At 46.1% G+C, this 27778-nt stretch overlaps 1 protein-coding gene across 2 annotated transcripts in view; it reads left to right on the top strand.

The window, feature by feature from the left end:
- Positions 1–27778, top strand: part of LOC120062307 (protocadherin alpha-C2-like) — a 44010-nt gene that overhangs the window by 6205 nt on the left and 10027 nt on the right. For both annotated transcript variants that reach the window (XM_039012172.1, XM_039012171.1), the window contains exons 2-3: positions 3634–3692; positions 11161–11249. In XM_039012172.1, coding sequence (XP_038868100.1) covers positions 3634–3692; positions 11161–11249 — 148 coding nt within the window. The remainder of the gene's footprint in view (positions 1–3633; positions 3693–11160; positions 11250–27778) is intronic.

The raw sequence follows: 27778 nt of genomic DNA, 5'->3' as shown, positions 1-27778 counted from the left end.
TAAGGCTTTCATTCAGAAATAGCTGTATGGTGTCCTGGTCGTTATTGTCAACCCCTGCATATGTATGGGTGGTCTGAGCAAAGAAAATAAAAGTGATTAAAGAGGAAAATAGGAGGGAGATGAAAAGGGAGACATACAACAATGTTCAGGTAATTGCTCCTCTATCCCCTGGCCTTTTCCTCATTAAATGCCATTCATGTTTGTTCTTGCCGTGTAATTAACCGGCAGCGACGTGTTTCTCTATACCACCGTGGGATTGGTCGGTTCAGTGAGGACGGGGCCGGGGAAAGCAAGGTCATTGGACGAGGCTTCGATGGCGGAGGTGCGCACACTGTATCCATGCGAGGGGTTTCTACTCAGAGAGAGAGAGGGAGAGCGAGAAAGAGAGGGAGAAACAGAGGGAGAGAGAAAAAGAAAGGGGCGAGGAGATAGATGCCAAATCAAACCCAGGGCCCTAATTTGTGTCCACACAGCTAGGCAGGGAGGGAAGGAGTACACGAAAAACCCATAGGGATAAATCTCTCTCTCTCTCTCTCCCCCTCTCTCTCTCTCTCTCTCTCTCTCTCTCTCTCTCTCTCTCTCTCTCTCTCTCTCTCCCTCTCTCTCTCTCTTTCTCTCTGTTTCTCTCTGTCTCTGTCTCTGTCTCTGTCTCTCTCTCTCTCTCTCTCTCTCTCTCTCATTCTATTTATCTTGCTCTCTCTCAGATACGGTGCTGATATACTCCAAGCCCATGTGTGTGTGTGTGTGTGTGCGTGTGTCCTCCTGTGGGAGTGCATCAGACTGTGGATGTGTTTAGGGTCCAGATGCTCGTCTCTAACCTGCAGTGTTAGTGTGTGTCTGTTCTCATTTACACATACAGACACCATAAGGACGGCCAGACCACTCCCCCATCGGCCATTCTGGTACAACAGGGTAAATGCTTAATGATGGCGTTTGTATTCCTTAACCATCTCCCCTCTCTTTAACGCTCTTATTTGTGAGCGTTAGTGTGGACTGTGAAGTCAGTCTCTCACTGTAAGTATCACAGGTGGTTGGAATGTTGAAATATGCCTTTGAATATTGTAGGTGTGATGTCTATCGCCATTCTCATTGTGCTAACAAAGTATTTTATCCTTGGATTTGCAAGACCAGTATAGAGTTTATCACTCCTCCATAACATGTACTTCTTTGTGGATTTGACGCAACATGAATACAAATATGGTTTCTCAGTGTTCCTGTTCCTGTGTAGAGGAGTGTGTCTGTGTGTGTAGCTTTCTCTGTGTGTGTAGCTGTCTGTGTGTGTAGCTGTCTCTGTGTGTGTATCTGTTTGTGTGTGTAGCTGTCTCTGTGTGTACCTGTCTGTGTGTGTAGCTGTCTGTGTGTGTAGCTTTCTCTGTGTGTGTAGCTTTCTCTGTGTGTGTAGCTGTCTGTGTGTGTAGCTTTCTCTGTGTGTGTATCTGTCTGTGTGTGTAGCTTTCTCTGTGTGTGTATCTGTCTGTGTGTGTAGCTGTCTGTGTGTGTAGCTTTCTCTGTGTGTGTATCTGTTTGTGTGTGTAGCTGTCTCTGTGTGTACCTGTCTGTGTGTGTAGCTGTCTGTGTGTGTAGCTGTCTGTGTGTAGCTGTCTGTGTGTAGCTGTCTGTGTGTGTAGCTGTCTGTGTGTAGCTGTCTGTGTGTAGCTGTCTGTGTGTGTAGCTGTCTGTGTGTGTAGCTGTCTGTGTGTAGCTGTCTGTGTGTAGCTGTCTGTGTGTGTAGCTGTCTGTGTGTGTAGCTGTCTGTGTGTAGCTGTCTGTGTGTAGCTGTCTGTGTGTGTAGCTGTCTGTGTGTGTAGCTGTCTGTGTGTAGTTGTTTGTTTCCCTGTGGATGTGGATGATGTGATGGGCTGTCTGAATGACTCCTGGAGGGATACCAAGACCTTCTCATTAGGCCCACATATTAGATTTTGGCGTCATGAATGTGTTGTGTGGAGAGACTATGGTCGATTTTCCATCGCCAGGAAGTTAACATCTGTCTTGTGGACAGCACAAGAAATGGGTCAACACTGTGGAGAAGTTAGAGGTTGTTCCTACTACCTGTCCTGGAACAGAGATGTTTTTTTATTGAATATTTAAAACATATAATATACTTGCAGTGAAGCCGCTCAACAACCACATCACACCAATCATCTAATAGACTCCCAAACAGAGATGTTTTGAATCTGTAATGGTGAAGGTTTGGAATGGGAAATGGGTCATCTGCCAGATGGAGGAGAAATTCCATCCTTTAGCCACACATTTGTAGTACATGGAAACTCTGGAAAGGTGTCCATTCAAATTATTACTTTATGACGCTTACATTTTTTTCATTGACCTTTTAGGGTAAAATGGTGGTTTGGTGGCTAGTTCCCCAGGTGTTGGCTGGTATTCATAGTTCACCTGATGATGTCACTACACTATAATGTGATTTTCCTGCAGACAGAGGTTATGACCCTTTCATGTGCCTCTCTCACGGCTCTGTTGTGATGGTGATGTCACATATTCTCTGTCCAGGTGCAGACCTGAGGGCGTTAAACTGATATCGCTTCTCCCTACCCTTCCCCTCACCTCCCCATCACCTCCCCCTCGCCTCTATGTCTCCACCTGTGACCTTGAATGGAGAGAGACGAGGGGGGTGGGGTAGGGGGATCCATGTGGTTACCATGATGAGGTCTGTGGGACCAGCTCAGGCTGATTCTGTGACAGTGACACTCAAGGTTTAGATCAGAGGAGGGAAGGAAAAGAAAGAGAGAGCGAGAGAGAGATAGATGAGAGAGAGGAGAGAGTAGGGAGCAGGAGAGAGAAGGGAGCAGGTTAGAGGAGGAGAGAGGAGGAGATGAGAGGAAAGAGAAAGAAGAAGGAAAGAGAAAGAGAGAGATTAAAGGAGGAGAGAGAAGGAGACAGACAAGAGAAGGAGAGAGAAGAAAGAAAGTGAGGGGAGAGAAGGGGAGAGAAGGAGAGAGAAACAGAGAGAAGGAGAGAGAAGAAAGAAAGTAAGGGGAGAGAAGGAGAGAGAAGGAGAGAGAAAGAGAGAGAAGGAGAGAGAAGGAGAGAGGAGAGAAGGAGAGAAGGAGAGAGAGCTGAACCAAGCCTAGTACAAGAGAAGTCAGAAAGAAAATAGTAAATTGGTAAGAAGGAGATTCAGAGTGAAAGAGAGAAAGTGTGAAAGACCGAGAGAGAGAGTGCGAGAGATAGAGCTGCAGCCCTGATGGAGTCCATCAACACAAACTGCCATGTGAGAATTCCACTGCGTCTCCATGGTAACGGAGCATACCACCGGAAGCTGAGTGGTTTGACCCAGGGTGAGGGTGGCCTGAGGGCCTGTGGCAGAGAGGCAGGGTCACTGGACCGGTCTGGTGTGGGCAGTCTGTGAACAGGCTTATCTCTTGAAGTCATCACTCTCACAGAGGACAGGGAGGGAGGAGGAGGGGAGGAGCAGGGAGCTCCAACGCAACTCAGAATTAATTTCTCTCCACAGGCAGAGGCAAGCTGTCACTGTTATGATGTGTGTGTATGTGTGTGTGAGCGCACATACTTGTGGTTCACGCCATGATTCATTAATGAGAAGATATTGGGTTTTGCCTGTGTGATCTCTTGCAGTACTTAAGACTCAATCCCTTTCTCTCACTCTCTCTCTTGCAGCCCAAGGTGCCGAATTCAGACTGGCGTTACTCTGCCTCACTTAGGACTGGGATGCAGAGGTAAGCACATATATCCTTTTAGCATTCCTCAATAAGTGTCCGCTGTCCATAAGAATGATCATTCACATTTCACCAGTATTTCATTCCTCTAATTCCTCTTAAATCCTAAACTACTCTACCCATTGCCCTCTACCAAAGGAACCTCTCATGATGCTGCTTGTTTAACAAACCCCATTGAACTACAGAGTCATTTCCTTCTGTCAATACATTACAATTAAACCAGATATTATCCTATTTATAAGCATCCGTTTGACAGTCTTCTATCAGCTTGGCCATTGGACAGTAGTAGACAGACAGAGAGCGAGGGGTGAACAAGGGGTTAGTGAAAGACTGAGGGGACTGAAGGAGGGATGGAGAGAGGGATGAAAGGGAAGGCAGTCAGGTGGAAATATGGCCCGTCGGGACACTGGGAATGCACAATTCAGGGATCACACTACCCATGAGCCATTGGGCCACTAGCTGCTGTGGGTATGGTCTGAGCCTGACTCAAACGAGTAGCATGCTAATGAGAGGGAGGGACCAAGTTAACGAGCAGAGCCAGCCATAACGAGCCAGGCGAACCACATCGCCCTCTGCACTGCGCCCGGGCCATCTCATAGTGTGCGCACACACACACACACACACACACACACACACACACACACACACACACACACACACACACACACACACACACACACACACACACACACACACACAGAGAGAGAAGTCTGTCCCTCCGGCCGTGGCGGACAGCATTGTGAAAGTGATGAGGGACATGAGAGATGACAGAACTGACGGCGCTTTCACAGCTCCCTGTAAACAACGTCTGTCTGTCCGTCCGTCCTAATGTCTGCTCAGAGACATGCTGCTTTATCAGGGTCAACTAGTGCTGAGCGATTAACCAAAGTTTATTTCCCCCTCGATTATTAAAGACCTAATTAACCAACGTCGGTTCAATTACTTGAATTCCCATTTAGTTCTAGTTTTTTTTGTGAGCTCAACACACTGTTTCTCGAAAGAGAGAAATCCTATCAAGCATGAGAGACATCAAATCAAGACCGAACTGCGGGGCGTTGTAGTGAGTTTTCAATAGGGAAATATTCTACCTGGTTCAGTGGAGAAAACGTGGTAAATAACTTCAATGACCAGAAACCATTGCACCTATTCTTCTCGGCGATGCACATAGACCGCATGAGAGAGGAATGTACACAACACATAGACCGCATGAGAGAGGAATGTACACAACACATAGACTGCATGAGAGAGGAATGTACACAACACATAGACCGCATGAGAGAGGAATGTACACAACACATAGACTGCATGAGAGAGGAATGTACACAACACATAGACTGCATGAGAGAGGAATGTACACAACACATAGACTGCATGAGAGAGGAATGTACACAACACATAGACGACTACAGCGATTAAGACAGTGCGTGAGGTAGCTCTACCCAATTGATAGTTGTAGCAGTCTTGAAAGTGTGCCTTATCTTCTTAAAATAACTACTAAAATAGTGATTTTGTCAGACAGCTCTGCAGCATGGGCAGCTGTGGCAACCCAATGATCACGGCTATCCTTTTCACTAGCCAAGAGGAGCCTGGCTCGTTGGGGAGCACAGCGACAGCGCTAGATGGGTGTCCGTCTGTCTGTCTGGCTGTCTGGCTGTCTGGCCGGCTGGCTGGCTGGCTGGCTGGCTGGCTGGCTGGCTGGCTGGCTGGCTGGCTGCTACTGCCTGAGCTGAGATGATGACTTTAAGAAATGAAACAATGAAGTCATAAAAATCTAATCAGAATATACACAACTGGAATATTTGATTTAAGTAAAGTAATGTGAATAAATGATGGTTAATAAGTCATAAGCAGTAATGGGCAGCCCCTACCATCATGGGGCTCTTATTAATTCCTTCATTCTGTGTTGTTGGAGACAATGGAATGCTTTCAATGTTTTGGCAATTGAACTTTCTCAATATTTGTCTTTGGATTTTCAATTCAAAAACTCAAAAAATATATTTCAAGGTCATTTTTCATAATGCGTTCAATGTAAAACAGAATGAATCCAAAAAACACTATTATGTTTTACAAACCGAAATCAAAAAACACTATTATGTTTTACAAACCGAAATCAAAAAACACTATTATGTTTTACAAACCGAAATCAAAAAACACTATTATGTTTTACAAACCGAAATCAAAAAACACTATTATGTTTTACAAACCGAAATCAAAAAACACTATTATGTTTTACAAACCGAAATCAAAAAACACTATTATGTTTTACAAACCGAAATCAAAAAACACTATTATGTTTTACAAACCGAAGCGAAATCGACCTCAAAAAGCACAAATTGCTCAGCACTATGGTCAGCACTATGGTCAGCACTGTGGTCAGCACTGTGGTCAGCACTATGGTCAGCACTGTGGTCAGCACTATGGTCAGCACTGTGGTCAGCACTGTGGTCAGCACTATGGTCAGCACTGTGGTCAGCACTGTGGTCAGCACTGTGGTCAGCACTGTGTTCAGCACTGTGGTTAGCACTAGGCTCAGCACTATGGTCAGCACTGTGGTCAGCACTGTGGTCAGCACTGTGGTTAGCACTAGGCTCAGCACTATGGTCAGCACTGTGGTCAGCACTGTGGTCAGCACTGTGGTCAGCACTGTGGTCAGCACTAGGCTCAGCACTAGGCTCAGCACTATGGTCAGCACTGTGGTTAGCACTAGGCTCAGCACTATGGTCAGCACTGTGGTCAGCACTGTGGTCAGCACTGTGGTCAGCACTGTGGTTAGCACTAGGCTCAGTACTAGACTCAGCACTGTGGTCAGCACTAGGCTCAGCACTGTGGTCAGCACTAGGCTCAGCACTATGGTCAGCACTGTGGTTAGCACTAGGCTCAGTACTAGGCTCAGCACTGTGGTCAGCACTAGGCTCAGCACTGTGGTCAGCACTAGGCTCAGCACTAGGCTCAGCACTAGTCTCAACACTAGTCTCAACACTAGGCTCAGCACTGTGGTCAGCACTAGGCTCAGCACTATGGTCAGCACTGTGGTCAGCACTGTGGTCAGCACTGTGGTTAGCACTAGGCTCAGCACTATGGTCAGCACTGTGGTCAGCACTGTGGTCAGCACTGTGGTTAGCACTAGGCTCAGTACTAGACTCAGCACTGTGGTCAGCACTAGGCTCAGCACTGTGGTCAGCACTAGGCTCAGCACTATGGTCAGCACTGTGGTTAGCACTAGGCTTAGTACTAGGCTCAGCACTGTGGTCAGCACTAGGCTCAGCACTGTGGTCAGCACTAGGCTCAGCACTAGGCTCAGCACTAGTCTCAACACTAGTCTCAACACTAGGCTCAGCACTGTGGTCAGCACTAGGCTCAACACTAGGGTCAGCACTAGGCTCAGCACTAGGGTCAGCACTAGGCTCAGCACTAGGCTCAGCACTGTGGTCAACACTAGGCTCAGCACTAGGCTCAGCACTAGGCTCAGCACTGGGCTCAGCACTAGTCTCAACACTAGTCTCAGCACTAGTCTCAACACTAGGCTCAGCACTAGGCTCAGCACTAGTCTCAACACTAGTCTCAGCACTAGTCTCAACACTAGGCTCAGCACTAGGCTCAGCACTAGGCTCAGCACTGTGGTCAGCACTAGTCTCAACACTAGTCTCAGCACTAGTCTCAACACTAGGCTCAGCACTAGGCTCAGCACTAGGCTCAGCACTGGGCTCAGCACTAGGGTCAGCACTAGGCTCAGCACTAGGCTCAGCACTGTGGTCAACACTAGGCTCAGCACTAGGCTCAGCACTAGGCTCAGCACTATGGTCAGCACTAGGCTCAGCACTAGGCTCAGCACTAGGGTCAGCACTAGGGTCAGCACTAGGGTCAGCACTAGGCTCAGCACTAGGCTCAGCACTAGGCTCTTTAATGTTTTAATGTTTTATGTGTCTGTCTACAGTATAAGTCTCATTCTACAAGTACATTAATGTGTCTTTAATGTTTTAATGTTTCATGTGTCTGTCTACAGTATAAGTCTCATTCTACGAGTACATTAATGTGTTTGTGTGTCAGATTAATACGAGTGTAACATCCTCGTGTCATTAGTGTTACACCGATTCCCTCATAATTACAGCAGGGTTTACTGTGAGTTAATTGGCTAGAGCAAATCCTTCTAATCCATTCATCCCTCCTCTCTATTTCCCTCCCTCCCTCCCTCCCTCCCTCCCTCCCTCCCTCCCTCCCTCCCTCCCCCAATCTGAATGTTGGTTTATCTCTTTATACTCTAATCTAATGAGATTACAGTTTGCTTGAAACATTTTGAGAGATTTTGAATGTATACCCCAAACACAATATCAACTTCTGTAATGATTTTGACCTGCTGTAATTATGAACCATGCTTACCTAGAGGGCAGTGTGTCTGTATGGGTTCATGGCTGTAAGTACGACAGGCAAAGAGACAGACAGAGACAGACAGACTGCCTTTCAGAAAGACAAAAGACATTTAGAGGGACACAAGGAGAAAGTGAAACAATGAGAGGGAGAAACAGATACAGCCATTAGCTGAGGGAACATGTTTTTCGGTCCCGTGTTCCCCATTAATAATTGACTCCAGCTCTACACAGCAGTCTACACAAAATGGCTACCCTACCAAATCTCTATTCATCTCCTTACACCGCTACACAAAGACAGGAGGACATTTACACACACACACATACACACACCACACACACTTTTCAATATAGCTAGAGTGAAAAATTGCATAGCAAGAAAGAGAGGGAGAGGGGGAAGGGACAAATGAATAAAGAGAGAAAGGGGGGAGGGAGAGAGAGAGGCAATCAGATAGGAAGAGAGCGAGGAGAGGATGGGAACCGAGCTGTGACTGCCTGACCTTGGACGTGTAAATGCGCGCACGGACACACGCGCACACGTGTACGCGCAGACAACCAGACGTGTGTAGAGCATTGAGAAGAAGTGCAACTAAAATGGTGGCTGTCCTGCTACCTCCTCCCACAATGTTCCCCTTCCTCTTGTCTCTCTTACTGTATATGTTCAACTATTATATCATACAATACTTTAATTTACCTCATGGAGAACATGTCCTTGCAGCTGAACATTGACGTTTTTCAGTATAGAGGTGGGGGAAAACGTAGAGAATTTTCGTAGTCAATAACATATTGGCGTGTGTGTCTGTGTGAGTGAAAAATACAGCAACAGAGACAGTGAAAGAGAAAGGCAGAGCGATTCCTGCTGAAGTGGCTAATGGTTTCTTCTCACCTGACCTTAGTGAGACTAAATGAGACCCAGTTCTCCAAGCAGGGACAAATGGAGAGGAGAGGGGGATGAAAAATGGAAGCGCAGGGGGGATTGAGAGAGGGAGAGCACTGCCTTAAAACCACATGCATGGGTTTCTATCTTAATCAGGAGATGCTCTGATACCTGGTTCCATCCTCTATCTGCTAACACAATAAAGAGAAAGATAGAGAGAGTCTTTAATCCTCGGGTAAAACCCTGCTCTGCAGCTCACTGTTCCAGAAGGTGCCACCCCTGTTGGATAAATGATACTGGAATATGCAGATTGTTTCAAAAGCGACATGAAATGTTCCTGAACCTTTGCATAATTAAACTCCGTAATTATGTTTTGAAGTTTGAATAGAGAACAATGGATTTATTGAAATTTGATCCGTTACATGTTAATATGGTGGGAGTCTATGTGTTTAAGGTTCTGTATTTGCTGTGTTGTGGCGGCACCCTGTCGCTTTTTTTTATCACACTGCAAAGCTCAGTAAATTTTAGTGGGAGGGTGTGCTGAAATCCCTGGGGTGGGCGTGATTTATCCTAATCCAGGGTCCTGCTTGAGTTCCTCAGATGGAATTGGCTGACCCCCACTACTGACTGTATACACACACACACACACACACACACACACACACACACACACACACACACACACACACACACACACACACACACACACACACACACACACACACATCCTGTAGTTCCCTGCCATGGTTAAATGATATTATTATGGGGAAAATGCAGAGTGAGAGAGGATTGGGTCCACAGAAGCTTATAGCTGCTGCCACTATAATATTACGCTCACCCAGAAAATGTGGGTGTGTTTGTGTGTATGAACTAGAGAAACACTCTCATAGTATACCATCAGACTGTGTGTGTGTTATATTTCTCCAGTGTGTAACCTCAGAGTGTGTTATATTTATCCAGTGTGTAACCTCAGACTGTGTGTTATATTTTTCCAGTGTGTAACCTCAGAGTGTGTTATATTTATCCAGTGTGTAACCTCAGACTGTGTGTTATATTTTTCCAGTGTGTAACCTCAGAGTGTGTTATATTTCTCCAGTGTGTAACCTCAGACTGTGTGTTATATTTCTCTCCAGTGTGTAACCTCAGAGTGTGTTATATTTCTCTCCAGTGTGTAACCTCAGAGTGTGTTATATTTCTCTCCAGTGTGTAACCTCAGAGTGTGTTATATTTCTCTCCAGTGTGTAACCTCAGACTGTGTGTTATATTTCTCTCCAGTGTGTAACCTCTGAGTGTGTGTTATATTTATCCAGTGTGTAACCTCAGACTGTGTGTGTTATATTTATCCAGTGTGTAACCTCAGACTGTGTGTTATATTTTTCCAGTGTGTAACCTCAGAGTGTGTTATATTTCTCTCCAGTGTGTAACCTCAGACTGTGTGTTATATTTCTCTCCAGTGTGTAACCTCTGAGTGTGTGTTATATTTATCCAGTGTGTAACCTCTGAGTGTGTGTGTTATATTTCTCACCAGTGTGTAACCTCTGACTGTGTGTGTTATATTTCTCTCCAGTGTGTAACCTCTGAGTGTGTGTGTTATATTTCTCTCCAGTGTGTAACCTCTGAGTGTGTGTGTTATATTTCCCTCCAGTTTGTAACCTCTGAGTGTGTGTGTTATATTTCCCTCCAGTTTGTAACCTCTGAGTGTGTGTGTTATATTTCTCTCCAGTGTGTAACCTCTGAGTGTGTGTGTTATATTTCTCTCCAGTGTGTAACCTCTGAGTGTGTGTGTTATATTTCTCTCCAGTGTGTAACCTCTGAGTGTGTGTGTTATATTTCCCTCCAGTTTGTAACCTCTGAGTGTGTGTGTTATATTTCCCTCCAGTTTGTAACCTCTGAGTGTGTGTGTTATATTTCTCTCCAGTGTGTAACCTCTGAGTGTGTTTGTGTTATATTTCCCTCCAGTTTGTAACCTCTGAGTGTGTGTGTTATATTTCCCTCCAGTTTGTAACCTCTGAGTGTGTGTGTTATATTTCTCTCCAGTGTGTAACCTCTGAGTGTGTGTGTTATATTTCTCTCCAGTGTGTAACCTCTGAGTGTGTGTGTTATATTTCTCTCCAGTGTGTAACCTCTGAGTGTGTGTGTTATATTTCTCTCCAGTGTGTAACCTCAGTGTGTGTGTTATATTTCTCTCCAGTATGTAACCTCAGTGTGTGTGTTTGTGTTGTTCCAGCTCAGTGCACATGGAGGAGTCGTCGGTGATGCAGGGAGCCCAGGGGGTTCTGGTCCAGAACTGGCCGACCGTGTCTAGCGCCACCGGAGGTAAGAGCCAGGCTCCGACCCCACACACTGAACTGCTCTGATCTTGACCAACCCAGACCAAAGCAGAAGAAACCAGACTAAGACCACCCCGACTAACGAATCCTGACCAACGCAGAACAATCCAGACTGACCAACCCAGAACAATCCAGACTGACCAAAGCAAACCTTTACTGACTTTGACTGACACAGTTTAACCCAGACCAACTATAACTTAACTGAGGTAGAGATCAGGTACTCAATCACCCTGACTCTTCTGCTCACCGCCCCTTATCCACTCAGAGAGGAAATGACACATGTTCTGTGGGAGGGAGGGAGGGAGGGAGACAAACCTGCTAGTTTACACAGAACACACTACTGCCTGGCATACAGCTGTAACCAGGCATTTCAGCAAAACAACAAAGAAAGGAATCTACAAGGAAAGGACAATACACATTTTGTAGGACAGCGAGAAGGACCAGGAAAACAGGTTTCAGACGGTAAACATGTATCAGAACGGCAGTGTCGTGGTCCAGGGCAGTGAGGCTGCACTCAGCTCTTTTGTGCAGGACTTCCCCACCCTAACGAAGATAGCGGGGAAAAAGGACAAGGACAGTGCCCCTACCTCTCCCCTCACCTCAGGCACTCCAACAGCAGGAGCCCAAACACAGATCCACCAACAGGTCTATCCTAGCCCCCCTCCCCCTGCCCGTCTACGATCACCAGAGCCAAGACCAATCCACCACCAGCCTGCTGAGAGACAGGCTGGCTCTGTTAGAGGTATGGGTTACTGAGCTAAAGGAGCAGTCCCCCAGCTACACCACCTCCAACCCAGACACAGAGCTTCTACAGGACCAGATCTACCAGTGCAGGACCCAGCTAAAGAACTTGTCCAGGAGCTGAGAGAGAGCCTTACCACAGCACTTGACGAGGTAAAGGCCACCATGAGGAGAGAGCAAGTGCAGGTGAAGGAGGAGATGGAAAAGGAGTCTGTCAACAAGAAGGTGAAGGGAACAGACTGTAGAGACTCCTAGAGAGCCCCCCTCCCCCCAAGAGAGTAGGTAGCCTGGTCAGTAGAGAGGAGCAGGAGAGAGTAGGCTGCCTGGTCAGTAGAGAGGAGCAGGAGAGAGTAGGCAGCCTGGTCAACAGAGAGGAGCAGGAGAGAGTAGGCAGCCTGGTCAACAGAGAGGAGCAGGAGAGAGTATCCAGCCTGGTCAGCAGAGAGGAGCAGGAGAGAGTAGGCAGCCTGGTCAGCAGAGAGCAGCAGGAGAGAGTAGGCAGCCTGGTCAACAGAGAGGAGCAGGAGAGAGTAGGCAGCCTGGTCAACAGAGAGGAGCAGGAGAGAGTAGGCAGCCTGGTCAGCAGAGAGGAGCAGGAGAGAGTAGGCAGCCTGGTCAGCAGAGAGCAGCAGGAGAGAGTAGGCAGCCTGGTCAACAGAGAGGAGCAGGAGAGAGTAGGCAGCCTGGTCAGCAGAGAGGAGCAGGAGAGAGTAGGCAGCCTGGTCAACAGAGAGGAGCAGGAGAGAGTAGGCAGCCTGGTCAGCAGAGAGGAGCAGGAGAGAGTAGGCAGCCTGGTCAGCAGAGAGGAGCAGGAGAGAGTAGGCAGCCTGGTCAGCAGAGTGGGCTTGAGTCCTTCCCCAACTCCCGCATCACCATCTCCCCTCTGCTGCCCTGCAGAGACTTTCATCCGTACCATCCAGAAAGTCAATACTGACATCATGTTGACAGCTTACCCTGCTCCCGAATGTACACGTTGCTCACAACCCAACAATCATCCAGAGCACCTGCACAACCACTCCCACTAGAGGATGCAGAAAGTGGGGATGTTTGCCAAGATCCTAAAGGATGTGACACTTGGTAGACAAACAGTCCATGCCGCACTGGACAGAGGACCACCCAGATACCCCTACCAGACCACCAACTCTACCAGACCACCAAGGAGCCCCAGGCTCCCTCAATGCCACACCAGACCCAACGCACGCCACAGGCCCTACCCACCACCAGACCACCAACTCTACCAGACCAAACAGGCAGCCCTCCGGCCCAGACTTCCACAGGGCCCAACAGCAGGACCAGCGCAGCCACGCGGAAGTCTTCAGAGGACAGGAGAACTTTGTAGGATTGAGTGAGATTAAACAGCTCATCCAATACATCAGCACTAATCAAACACACACAGCTAGTGTACTAAAGTTTACTTGTTCAATGAATAGGAAGAAGGAAAATTAAAGAGAACAAATGTTTGCTGTTATCTATATTGTTTACCTTACTCTTAAAAGAAAATTCTACCCAAAAACTATCTTTTAGTATTTGTTTCATTAGTTTATTGTTGATATGGTTCCAAAATGTTTTGCATGTCAGCAATTAGGTTTTCAAGATATACAACTTTCAAAATACAGAAATACAGCCTGATGCATTTTGCATCATATGATGCAAAATGCATTATACCGGCTGTATATTATCCTACATGTCCAGAGGTAAACTACAAACAATGCATGCAGGGTAGATTTAGGCCATTATCCACTACTAATAAAAGCTCCAAAACTTGCTATTAAGTTTTGGAAACATCTAAAATACAGTGACCCCCTCTCATATCACTACTAAGACCTGCAATGCCAAGAGCTGAGCAAAGAAAAGAGTCCCCTCATCCAGCTGGTCCTGGAGCTGAGTTCACAAACCTGTTCTACTAACACACTAAAGCCTCAGGACCAGAACATCCAATCAATCAGAATAAACCAAATTACCCGAGACAGAATTGCATTTCCTGAAAAAATATAAAACAATTAGAGAGTGTCATTTCCCCAAATTTGAAACCCTTATTCAAGGTTTCAAAGACCTCTCTGATGAGAATAGGTGACCAGTCCTGTTGGGGGAGGACGCAGAGAGCTGTGGGTTGGCAGCGCACTACATTGCTGCCTGCCTTAAATGAGGGACAGTGTCTGACAGACCAACCAACCTGCACATGTCCTCTATGCCATTGTTAAATGTATGGTTATTTTGACCCTTGATTGTTGTTGTCACTGTCGTCTTGTTGACAATATTGATTATTATTATTTTAATGACGTTAATATTGTAAATTAATCACTTAAAGTATGCTTTGGTAATAGGTACGTCATACCAATAAAGCAATTTAGAGAGACAGAGAGACAGAGAGAGATGTCCAGAGTCAATAGGATAGATAACATTTACAGAGGCTAAGAGATTCTGAGCCTCATAGACATAATCACAGAGACATAATCACAGAGACATATTAAACACACACACTCTCTCTCTCTCTCTCTCTCTCTCTCTCTCTCTCTCTCTCTCTCTCTCTCTCTCTCTCTCTCTCTCTCTCTCTCTCTCTCTCTCTCTCTCTCTCTCTCTCTCTCTCTCTCTCTCTCTCTCTCTCTCTCTCTCTCTCTCTCTCTCTCTCTCTCTCTCTCTCTCTCTCTCTCTCTCTCAATTCAATTGTCATATTATATATATACAGTGTTGTAACAATGTACAAATGGTTAAAGCACACAAGTTAAAATAAGTAAGCATAAATATGGGTTGTATTTACAATGGTGTTTGTTCTTCACTGGTTGCCCTTTTCTTGTGGCAACAGGTCACAAATCTTGCTGCTGTGATGGCACACTGTGGAATTTCACCCAGTAGATATGGGAGTTTATCAAAATTGGATTTGTTTTCGAATTCTTTGTGGATCTGTGTGATCTGAGGGAAATATGTGTCTCTAATATGGTCATACATTGGGCAGGAGGTTAGGAAGTGCAGCTCGGTTTCCACCTCATTTTGTGGGCAGTGTGCACATAGCCTGTCTTCTCTTGAGAGCCATGTCTGCCTACGGCGGCCTTTCTCAATAGCAAGGCTATGCTCACTGAGTCTGTCTCTCTCTGTCTCTCTCTTGCTCTCTCAATTTCAATTTAGGGTCTTTATTGGCATGGGAAACATATGTTTACATTGCCAAAGTAAGTGAAATAGATCATTAACAAAGTGAAGTCAAAAATCTAAAATGAATAGTAAACATTACACTCACAAAAGTTCCAAAAGAATAAAGACATTTCAAATGTCATATTATGTATATATACAGTGTTGTAAAGATGTGCAAAATAGTGTGAAATAGTGGGAGTTTATCAACATCGGGTTTGTTTTCAAATTATTTGTGGGTCTGTGTAATCTGAGGGAAATATGTGTCTCTAATATGGTCATACATTGGGCAGGAGGTTAGGAAGTGCAGCTCAGTTTCCACCTCATTTTGTGGGCAGTGTGCACATAGCCTCTCTTCTCTTGAGAGCCAGGTCTGCATTCGGCGGCCTTTCTCAATAGCAAGGCTATGCTCACTGAGTCTGTACATAGTCAGGTATTCTGCCACTGTGTACTCCCTGTTTAGGGGCAAATAGCATTCTAGTTTGCTCGTTTTTTTTGTAAATTCTTTCCAATGTGTCAAGTAATTATGTTTTTGTTTTCTCATGATTTGGTTGGGTCTAATTGTGTTGCTGTCCTGTGGCTCTGTGGGGGTCTGTTTGTGTTTGTGAACAGAGCCCCAGGATCAGCTTGCTTAGGGGACTCTTCTCCAGGTTTATTTCTCTGTAGGTGATTGCTTTGTTATGGAAGGTTTGGGAATCGCATCCTTTTTAGATGGTTGTAGAATTTAACGGCTCTTTCTCTGGGTATCGGCCTAATTCTGCTCTGCGTGCATTTTTTTGTGTTTCACGTTGTATACGGAGGATATTTTTTCATAATTCTGCATGCAGAGTTATTATTTTTGTCTTACTGAGATTTACTGTCAGGGCCCAGGTCTGACAGGATCTGTTCAGAAGATCTAGGTGCTGCTCTATGCTCTCCTTGGTTGGGGACAGAAGCACCAGATCATCAGCAGTAGACATTTGACTTCAGATTCTAGTAGGGTGAGGCCGGGTGCTGCAGACTGTTCTAGTGCCCTCGCCAATTCGTTCTCTCTCGCCCTCTCTCTCTCGCTCTCTTTTTCTCACTTTCTCGCTCTCTCTCTCTCCCTCCTTCCCTCCATCCCCCACTCACATAAACACTCTTCCTTCTTATTAATGGCCCAATGTGATGCAGTGTCAGCTTGCCTTTTTGCCAAAACCGCATTCATCCACCATCATTTTGTAACCCTGTTGACTGTTCTTGTCACTGCTGTAATCCGTGGAGGACAAGACCTGTTGACTGTTCTTGTCACTGCTGTAATCCGTGGAGGACAAGACCTGTTGACTGTTCTTGTCACTGCTGTAATCCGTGGAGGACAAGACCTGTTGACTGTTCTTGTCACTGCTGTAATCCGTAGAGGACAAGACCTGTTGACTGTTCTTGTCACTGCTGTAATCCGTGGAGGACAAGACATGTTGACTGTTCTTGTCACTGCTGTAATCCGTGGAGGACAAGACCTGTTGACTGTTCTTGTCACTGCTGTAATCCGTAGAGGACAAGACCTTTGACTGTTCTTGTCACTGCTGTAATCCGTGGAGGACAAGACCTGTTGACTGTTCTTGTCACTGCTGTAATCCGTGGAGGACAAGACCTGTTGACTGTTCTTGTCACTGCTGTAATCCGTGGAGGACAAGACCTGTTGACTGTTCTTGTCACTGCTGTAATCCGTAGAGGACAAGACCTGTTGACTGTTCTTGTCACTGCTGTAATCCGTGGAGGACAAGACCTGTTGACTGTTCTTGTCACTGCTGTAATCCGTGGAGGACAAGACAGGTCATGGCTTCTTGCTCTCAGCTGCTCTATACATAATTAGCATACTCATTATGACTGCAGAAGCAGCATTAACATCTGACTCAAGGTCAGTACCATCCGGAAAAGACGTCTGTTTGGGTGGAGAGGAACTCGGCTAGAATGTGTTATGTAGTAGAAAGCCAAGGAAGGAGGGAGGGTTAGAAGAGATAGAAAGTGGAGGGTACAGGGAGGGTTAGAAGAGATAGAAAGTGGAGGGTACAGGGAGGGTTAGAAGAGATAGAAAGTGGAGGGTACAGGGAGGGTTAGAAGAGATAGAAAGTGGAGGGTACAGGGAGGGTTAGAAGAGATAGAAAGTGGAGGGTAAAGGGAGGAGTAGAAGAGATAGAAAGTGGAGGGTAAAGGGAGGGTTAGAATAGATAGAAAGTGGAGGGTAAAGGGAGGGTTAGAAGAGATAGAAAGTGGAGGGTAAAGGGAGGGTTAGAAGAGATAGAAAGTGGAGGGTAAAGGGAGGAGTAGAAGAGATAGAAAGTGGCGGGTACAGGGAGGGTTAGAAGAGATAGAAAGTGGAGGGTACAGGGAGGGTTAGAAGAGATAGAAAGTGGAGGGTACAGGGAGGGTTAGAAGAGATAGAAAGTGGAGGGTACAGGGAGGGTTAGAAGAGATAGAAAGTGGAGGGTACAGGGAGGGTTAGAAGAGATAGAAAGTGGAGGGTAAAGGGAGGGTTAGAAGAGATAGAAAGTGGAGGGTACAGGGAGGGTTAGAAGAGATAGAAAGTGGAGGGTACAGGGAGGGTTAGAAGAGATAGAAAGTGGAGGGTACAGGGAGGGTTAGAAGAGATAGAAAGTGGAGGGTACAGAGAGGGTTAGAAGAGATAGAAAGTGGCGGGTACAGGGAGGGTTAGAAGAGATAGAAAGTGGCGGGTACAGGGAGGGTTAGAAGAGATAGAAAGTGGAGGGTACAGGGAGGGTTAGAAGAGATAGAAAGTGGAGGGTACAGGGAGGGTTAGAAGAGATAGAAAGTGGAGGGTAAAGGGAGGAGTAGAAGAGATAGAAAGTGGAGGGTAAAGGGAGGGTTAGAAGAGATAGAAAGTGGCGGGTACAGGGAGGGTTAGAAGAGATAGAAAGTGGAGGGTAAAGGGAGGGTTAGAAGAGATAGAAAGTGGAGGGTAAAGGGAGGGTTAGAAGAGATAGAAAGTGGCGGGTACAGGGAGGGTTAGAAGAGATAGAAAGTGGAGGGTACAGGGAGGGTTAGAAGAGATAGAAAGTGGAGGGTACAGGGAGGGTTAGAAGAGATAGAAAGTGGAGGGTACAGGGAGGGTTAGAAGAGATAAAGTGGAGGGTACAGGGAGGAGTAGAAGAGGTAGAAAGTGGAGGGTACAGGGAGGGTTAGAAGAGATAGAAAGTGGAGGGTACAGGGAGGGTTAGAAGAGATAGAAAGTGGAGGGTACAGGGAGGAGTAGAAGAGATAGAAAGTGGAGGGTAAAGGGAGGGTTAGAAGAGATAGAAAGTGGAGGGTACAGGGAGGGTTAGAAGAGATAGAAAGTGGAGGGTAAAGGGAGGGTTAGAAGAGATAGAAAGTGGCGGGTACAGGGAGGGTTAGAAGAGATAGAAAGTGGAGGGTAAAGGGAGGGTTAGAAGAGATAGAAAGTGGAGGGTAAAGGGAGGAGTAGAAGAGATAGAAAGTGGAGGGTACAGGGAGGGTTAGAAGAGATAGAAAGTGGAGGGTACAGGGAGGGTTAGAAGAGATAGAAAGTGGAGGGTACAGGGAGGGTTAGAAGAGATAGAAAGTGGAGGGTACAGGGAGGAGTAGAAGAGGTAGAAAGTGGCGGGTACAGGGAGGGTTAGAAGAGATAGAAAGTGGAGGGTACAGGGAGGGTTAGAAGAGATAGAAAGTGGAGGGTACAGGGAGGAGTAGAAGAGATAGAAAGTGGAGGGTAAAGGGAGGGTTAGAAGAGATAGAAAGTGGAGGGTACAGGGAGGGTTAGAAGAGATAGAAAGTGGAGGGTAAAGGGAGGGTTAGAAGAGATAGAAAGTGGAGGGTACAGGGAGGGTTAGAAGAGATAGAAAGTGGCGGGTACAGGGAGGGTTAGAAGAGATAGAAAGTGGAGGGTAAAGGGAGGGTTAGAAGAGATAGAAAGTGGAGGGTAAAGGGAGGAGTAGAAGAGATAGAAAGTGGAGGGTACAGGGAGGGTTAGAAGAGATAGAAAGTGGAGGGTACAGGGAGGGTTAGAAGAGATAGAAAGTGGAGGGTACAGGGAGGGTTAGAAGAGATAGAAAGTGGAGGGTACAGGGAGGAGTAGAAGAGGTAGAAAGTGGCGGGTACAGGGAGGGTTAGAAGAGATAGAAAGTGGAGGGTACAGGGAGGGTTAGAAGAGATAGAAAGTGGAGGGTACAGGGAGGAGTAGAAGAGATAGAAAGTGGAGGGTAAAGGGAGGGTTAGAAGAGATAGAAAGTGGAGGGTACAGGGAGGGTTAGAAGAGATAGAAAGTGGAGGGTAAAGGGAGGGTTAGAAGAGATAGAAAGTGGAGGGTACAGGGAGGGTTAGAAGAGATAGAAAGTGGAGGGTACAGGGAGGAGTAGAAGAGGTATAGAATGTGGAGGACAGAGAGATGGAGAAAGAGTGGGAGAGAGATGGATTGACACAGGAAGAGAGGGATGACAGTGCAATAACGGAGTAGATTGTGATCTCTCTGTCCACACACACACACACACACACACACACACACATGCACACACACACACACACGCACACGCACACGCACACACACAATCTCTCTTTCATAGATAAAAATACATACACATAGGTGCTTACATATGTGAGAGCACATACGCACACTCACAAACAAACACACCAAAGCACCCTGGGGGATAAAACAGAGGTGTAATGTTTTGCTGTGGCTCTTCATCCAACAGGCAAAAATAGACTGTCAGACACAAACCCACCCTGCATTACACCTCTGTTTCATCCCCCAGGGTGCTTTGGTGTGTTTGTTTGTGAGTGTGCTTATGTGCTCTCACATATGTAAGCACCTATGTGTATGTATTTTTATCTATGAAAGAGAGATTGTGTGTGTGTGTGTGTGTGTGTGTGTGTGTGTGTGTGTGTGTGTGTGTGTGTGTGTGTGTGTGTGTGTGTGTGTGTGTGTGTGTGTGTGTGTGTATGTGTGTGTTGACTCCCTACTTTGTGTGCAGCTCCTGGTGTGACAGATGGAGCCCAGATTAACAGACTCACATTAATGAAATCAGGGTTCTGCCTGCTGCCTAACTATCTCTCTCCCTCTCTCCTCTCCTCCCTCTTTCCCTCCATCCCTCCATTTCAGGGCTCTGTCTCTGAAGCAGAGGCACGTATTGGGATTCACAGAGTACAGTGTAGGAGCTGAACGATCCCCTGGGAGAGAGAAAGGAGAAGGAGAGGGAAAGGAAGGAGAGGAGAGATGGAGAGCAGTGGGAGGCAAGAGAAGGAAAGGGGAGTTAAAGGGGGGGACTGTGAGAGAGAGGGGAGAGTGTGACAATGAGTAAAAAAAGAGAATGAGAGAGGGAGGGAGAGAGAGAAAATGAGAGATGGAGGTAGAGGAGAGGGTACAAGGCTGCTGTTGCTAGCGAAGAGTGGTTGGACTCTCCGCTAGCAACAGGGAGAGTGTGAAAGAGGGAGAGTGTGAAAGCTTGCAGCATTATTCTCCATCAGCATCAGTACTGTCACTGTGACGCCCATGTCCTACCGCTTCACTGGAGGATGCAGTTTCCACGGCAACCATTCATAGCCCTGAACTGAGTGTCGAGAGAGAGAAGGAGAGATACTGTGGATAGAGAGAGCAAAGAGAGGGTGTTGGGAGAGAGAGATGGAGGGAGGGAAAGAGAGACGGAGGAATGGATGGGGGGAGAGAGACGAAGGGAGGGGGAGAGAGAGAGACGAAGGGAGAGAGAGAGAGACGGGGGGAGGGAGGGAGAGGGATATGGAGAGAGAGAGGAAGGGAGGGAGAGAGAGAGACGGAGGGAGGGAGGGAGAGAGAGACGGAGGGAGGGAGGGAGAGAGAGACGGAGGGAGGGAGGGAGAGGGATATGGAGAGAGAGAGGAAGGGAGGGAGAGAGAGACGGAGGGAGGGAGGGAGAGCGATATGGAGAGAGAGAGGGTAAGGGAGGGAGGGAAAAGGAAATGGAAATATGGACGTGGAGTGTGTTGAGGTTGAAGCATGTTTATAAAGAGAGAAAAATGGAGGTGACTGTTGGTTAAAAACAAAACTACGAGGGAGGGAATAAAAACAAGTGTTAGAGGAAAGGTGAGAGGAAAGGAGGGAGACGTATTTGGAGGGAGGAAGAGGTTGTGTTAGCTAGAAATGTTCTGAGAAGGGCATGGCAAGGGTAAAAAGGAGAGAGGGAGTGAGGGAGAGAGGGAGGAGAGAGAGTGAGATAGAGAGGGAAGGAGAGAGGGAGTGAGGGAGAAAGAGAGAGGGAGACTGACCTACATAGAAAGGGCTGTGCTGTACTGCAGAGGTGGAGGCAGGTTTAGTGCAGGTCTTTCTGCATTACTGCTGTATCTGATGACATACACATACACACACACATGCTCACACACACAAACACACATACACACACACACATGCTCAAACACACATACACACACACACAGCCTGATTTGATGAGGGGGGACAGGATTCAACAACAGCCTGCACCTGTCGAGGCTAAACAGAGGATAGAGGATGAGGGTGGAGGGAAAGATGATAGAGGGTTCGGAAGGGTGATAGAGGGTTAGGAAGGGTGAGCGAAGGGGAGGAAGGGAAAGAGAGGGAGAGGAAGGGTGATAGAGGGTTTGGAATGGTGATAGAAGGTTAGGAAGGGTGAGCGAAGGGGAGGAAGGGAAAGAGAGGGGGAGGAAGGGGGAGAGAGAGGTAGGAATTGTGAGAGAGGGGGAGGAAGGGTGAGAGAGGGGGAGGAAGGGGGAGAGAGGGGAAGGAAGTGTGAGAGAGGGGGAGGAAGGGGGAGAGAGAGGGGGGAAGGGTGAGAGAGGGAGGAGGGTGAGAGAGGGGGAGGAAGGGGGAGAGAGGGGGAGGAAGGGGAGGAAGGGAAGAGAGGGGGAGGAAGGGTGAAGAGGAAAGCGGAGGTATTTTGTGCTTCCTCTCTTCAGGAAATTAGCTCCTCGGCATGTGGTCCATTCTGTGTCACTCTACCTCAACTCAACCCCCTTGGAGTCTAACAACATGACCACAGAGCACTGCTGGGTTAGATTGGAGGAGGGTGCAGACATAGAATTCCCATTTTATGAATGCAGAGTTGGAGCGTTGAAGATGCAGCTTTCAGCTGCTTAAGCAGAGACTCCATGGTGGTAGAATTGTTATGTGGGCAGGTGTGCTGGATGGAACTCTCTGGAAATTGCCTGGGGCAGAGAGGCAACTCAGGAGGGGAAGACTAAGCTGTTCCTCTCTGCTCATCCAAAAATGCCTCTTTTCTTCTTTCTCCTCAACCCCCCATTTCCATCCATCTGACTTCTGTCTGCAGTGGCTTGCGAAAGTATTCACCCCCTTGGCATTTTTCTTATTTTGTTGCCTTACAACATGGAATTAAAAGGGATTTTTTGGGGATGGGTTGTATTATTTGATTTACACACATCTAGCCACTGGGATTTTTGCCCATTCTTCAAGGCAAAACTGCTCCAGCTCCTTCAAGTTGGATGGGTTCTGCTGATGTACAGTAATCTTTAGGTCATACCATAGATTCTCAAATGGATAGAGGTCTGGGCTTTGACTAGGCCATTACAAAACATTTAAACGTTTCCCCTTATACCACTCAAGTGTTGCTTTAGCAGGATGCTTAGGGTCATTGTCCTGCTGGAAGGTGAACCTCCGTCCCAGTCTCAAATCTCTGGATGACTGAAACAGGTTTCCCTTAAAGAATTTCCCTGTATTTAGCGCCATCCATCATTTCTTTAATTCTGACCAGTTTCCCAGTCCCTGCCTATGAAAAACATCCCCACAGCATGATGCTGCCGCCACCATGCTTCACTGTGGGGATGTTGTTCTCGGGGTGATGAGAGGTGTTGGGTTTGAGAGACATAGTGTTTTCCTTGATGGCCAAAAAGCTCAATTATAGTCTCATCTGACCAGAGTACCTTCTTCCATATGTTTGGGGAGTCTCCCACATGCCTTTTGGTGAACACCAAACGTGTTTGCTTATTTAGTTCTTTAAGCAATAGCTTTTTTTCTGGCCACTCTTCCGTAAAGCGTAGCTCTGTGGAGTGTACGGCTTAAAGTGGTCCAATGGACAGATTCTCCAATTTCCACTGTGGAGCTTTGCAGCTTTTTCAGGGTTTTCTTTGGTCTCTTTGTTGCCTCTCTGATTAATGCCCCCCTTGCTTGGTCTGTGAGTTTTGGTGGGCGGCCCTCTCTTGGCAGGTTTGTTGTGGTGCCATATTCTTTCCATTTTATAATAATGGATTTAATGGTGCTCCGTGGGATGTGCAAAGTTTCAGATATTTTTTTATAACCCAAACCTGATCTGTACTTCTCTACAACTTTGTCCCTCACCTGTTTGGAGAGCTCCTTGGTCTTCATGGTGCCGTTTGCTTGGTGGTGCCTCTTGCTTAGTGGTGTTGCAGCCTCTGGGGCCTTTCAGAACAGGTGTATATATATATATACTGAGATCATGTGACAGATCATGTGACACTTAGATTGCACACAGGTGGACTTTATTTAACTAATTATGTCACTTCTGAAGGTAATTAGTTGCACCAGACCTTATTTAGGGGCTTCATAGCAAAGGGGGTGAATACATATGAACGCACCACTTTTCGGTTTTAAATATTTTTGCATTTTTTAAAACAAGTTATTTTTTTCTTTTCACTTCACCAATTTGGACTATTTTGTGTATGTTCATTACATGAAATACAAATACAAATCAATTCAAATTACAGGTTGTAATGCAACAAAATAGGAAACACACCAAGGGGGATGAATACTTTTGCAAGACACTGTATCTCTGTCTGTCTTACTTTTTGGTTTCATTTCTGCTCCTCACCATTTCATTATCTGTCTCTTTTTCTTCTGCCCTGTCTCATTCTCCCTTTCCCAATTCAATTTTCAATTGAAGGGGCTTTATTGGCATGGGAAACATACAGTATGTTTACATTGCCAAAGCAAGTGAACTAGATGATTAACAAAAGTGAAATAAACAATAAAAAATGAACAGTTAACATTACACTCACAAAAGTTCCAAAAGAGTAAAGAGATTTCAAATGTCATATTATGTCTATATATAGTGTTGTAATGATGTGCAAATAGTTTAAGTACAAAATAAATAAAAATAATTGTAGTTTGTATTTACAATGGTGTTTCTTCTTCACTGGTAGCCCTTTTCTTGTGGCAACAGGTCACAATGCTGCTATGAATACACACTGTGGTATTTCACCCAATATATATGTGAATTTATCAAAATTGGATTTATTTTCAAATTCTTTGTGGATCTGTGTAATCTGAGGGAAATGTGTGTCTCTGATATGGTCATACAATTCGGCAGGAGGTTAGGAAGTGCCACTCAGTTTCCACCTCATTTTGTGCGCATTGTGCACATAGCCTGTCTTCTCTTGAGAGCCAGGTCTGCCTACGACAACCTTTCTCAATAGCAAGGCTATTTCTTTCTTTCTTTCTCTTTCTCTCTCTTTCTGTCTCTCTCTCTCTCCCTTTCTCTCTCTCCCCCCCTCTCTCTCTCTCCCCTTTCTCTATCTCTCTCCCTCTTCCTCCTGCTCCCTCCCTACCCCTCTCTCCCTCCCTCCCCCTCTCTCCATCCTCCCCTCTCTCTGCTCCACTGAGAATAAATATGTTTCTTCTAGTCTGCTATTTAGTCACTATTAATGACTCTATCATCCTCATTAGAAGCACTACTCTCCTTTAGACGAGCACACACACACACATACCCTTGGCAGTGGCTCGTCCTCCTGTTGAAGACTGTCTCTTGGGAAAGCTTGTCTCCACCATGTGTCACATGATCCATCTGGACATTACACTTCAAGGTGTGCGCACGGGCACACACACACACACACACATGCGCGCGAGCACACACACACACGCGCGCACACACAAACAGAGCACAAACACACAGAGCATATACGTAGCATATGTGTTTTGATAGAGAAGGGTGTGGTCCCAGCATGGAGAGCTTTCTATTATGACAAGTATCCTCCACCACTGCAGTGCCCCTCTCTCTAAAAAAATCTGCACCTTCAGAATATTTAGTAGAATGTTTTCTGCCTTTCTGGGTGGATCACATTTCATACTTGCATCCCTGCACTTCCTCTCTCCCTTCTTCCTCTCTCCTCCTCCTCCTCTCTTCTCCTCCTCCTTCCCTCGTTATGTAACGCTGCACTGCGCTCCACTGCGCTTCTGCCCAAGCGGCCAATAGATCGTGGGGCGAGACGAGGGGATGAATAAAGTAGACGTGGCAAAATGGAGCTCCTGGATGATTTAAGTCACTGTGAAAACCTTGGATAGCAGAGAGAAGAGGGGAGACATTAACAAACCGAGAGAGAGAGGGAGAGTTAGGCTACATTAGAGAAGTGTATTGCTTTCTATATCTGCTTCAGAGAGAGAAAAAAATCCATGTTTTTGTAGAAGTTATGAAATTCTTGGAGTGTGAGAGTGTCGGGCTATGATTTGTATCTTTGTTAAAAACAGAGGCAGAGGAAGAGACTGAAAAATGTAGAAACACAACAGAGAGAGATACACTGATACAGAGAGGGTGTTAGGCTGTGATCATCTCAGTGTAAAACAAATCATTCCCATCACTAATGTGCCTCTTAGTGATCAGTGATGGACAAGCGGTTTAATTTCCAATCACAATAATGTTTCCACAACAGTGATAGGCATAATGCATGCTCTATCAGTAACTGGAAGGGACGGGTGTTTGCTGGACCAGGTTTCGCGCTAGATTAGACGAAAGGTCAGAAGAAATGAGGGAGATGGAGCGGGAAGGAGGGAGCGAGGGAAGAAGGGAGGGAGGGAGAATCAGTGAGAGAGTTTTTTGCACTGCAACAGCCATCGACAAATCAGATAGTCGCTGTGGCCGCGTGTGGATCTGTGCTGGGCGAGGCATGTGATGATGGAACACAGTCAGATGTTCTCTTCCTGTTTGATTGTTATGGCTGAATCTAATCTAATTGAGGCTTGAGGGCAGTGAGCAAAAAGATAGAAAGATATAGACAAGCAAGTAATGTAGCATTAATGGATTCAGAGTGGAGGGAGGAGAGGTGGCTAGATTCATTTGGACCTGGATTTTGATATCCCGATGTGCAGTCAGACCCAGTCATGGGGCTTTTGGCTTGGTCATGATATGTCAGAGACAATTATAAGGCTATTCTACCAAGCCATAATGTCTGCTCTCTCTCTCCCAGTGTCATCACTCTCTGGAATCCTCTTTGTTTGTATCACGGGTGTCTCATCACCTGCCTGAGCCGTTTTAGACAGGAAATGACTTAGGGGCAGGAAAGCTGAGCAAAGGCATTGTAGAGTAAATACCCTGCCACTTTCTAGGATCGCTCTCTTTCCTTTTCTCTCATTCCTCCTTTCACTTATTGTTTTCCCTTTTAAAGAGCAGAATCAGTTCACAATGTTGGCTGGGAGTCAGATAATGGCATTTAGCCGAGGTTGATTCAGAGAGGGAGAGTGGGATCTCTCACAGCAAATTAATCTGACTTTCTCACTATCTCCGAGTCTGAGAGAGAAAGAGAGAGAGAGAGCAGTGACCGTGTCTGTCTCCTGCTCTTCTTCTCCTCTTCTCCTCATCCTCTGTCTTTCTGTCGTTCTGACTCTGTCTATTCATAGGTCTCATGGCTCTGATGACAAAATCAGTGGAGGTCAGATAGCACTCCTGGCTAGAATCGGAAGTGAGAAGTAGGACTATGTCACTGCTGGAACCATAGTGTCTGTCTGTCGGGCGGTCTGTGGTATGCGCCCTCTCACAGAGAAGACAATGCAAAATGTCTGGTAGTAGTGAGGATATTCTCTATAATGTTTCCTTCCTTGCGTTCAAATTGTGCAATCCTCTCCATGTATTTAAAAAGCATTGGATTAGTTTGAGCGTTGGTTAGAGAGAGTTGCCGCCATATTTCTTACACCAGTCATTTCCTTTTAAATCCACGAAGGGAAGTGAGCAAGTGTACAATGTAGGAGAGAAGAGTAGAGAAAGAGGACTATGTACGAATACAGCCTGGTCTCATAGACTAGACGTAACATAGTAAACGTCAATCCGGGACAGTCAAATTAGTATGATATGTTACGTTTGGTATGGTTACATAAGACAGATGGTTACTTAAGGCAAAAACAAAAGTACGGGGGATGGTCATGGTGGATGGGTAGGCAACCCAAAGATTGCGAATTTGAATCTCATCAGAGACAACTTGAGCATTTTAGCTAATTTGCCACTCACACCTACTTTTTAAATACTTTGCAACTACTTAGCATGTTAGCTAACACTTCCCCTAACCATAACTTTAACCTTTTTAGCTAACACTTCCCCTTGCACTAACCCTAACCTTAACCCTTTTACCTAACTCCTAAACATAACCCTAACCTTAACCCTAACCCCTAACCCCTAACTAACGTTAGCCAGCTAGCTGACATTAGCCACCTAGCTAGAATTCGTAACATATCATACGTTTTACAAATTCATATCATATCGTACGTTTAGCAAATTTGTAACATATTCTACATTTTGCGAATTCATAAGCCATAATGCGAATCGTAATTCCTAACATATCATATGAAATGGGTGATGGACATCCACAAATTAATACATACCATACAAAACTTAATATATCATACAAAATGGAGTGTCTTGGGTTTACATACAGAATAATATGAAATGCTCTGAGACCAGGTTGGTGAATAGGACAGCTTTT

This window comes from Salvelinus namaycush, chromosome 17 (assembly GCF_016432855.1).
Source record: "Salvelinus namaycush isolate Seneca chromosome 17, SaNama_1.0, whole genome shotgun sequence".
NCBI lineage: Eukaryota > Metazoa > Chordata > Actinopteri > Salmoniformes > Salmonidae > Salvelinus > Salvelinus namaycush.
The sequence above is the reverse complement of the archived record's forward strand: the minus strand, read 5'-3'. Positions and strand labels throughout refer to the sequence as shown.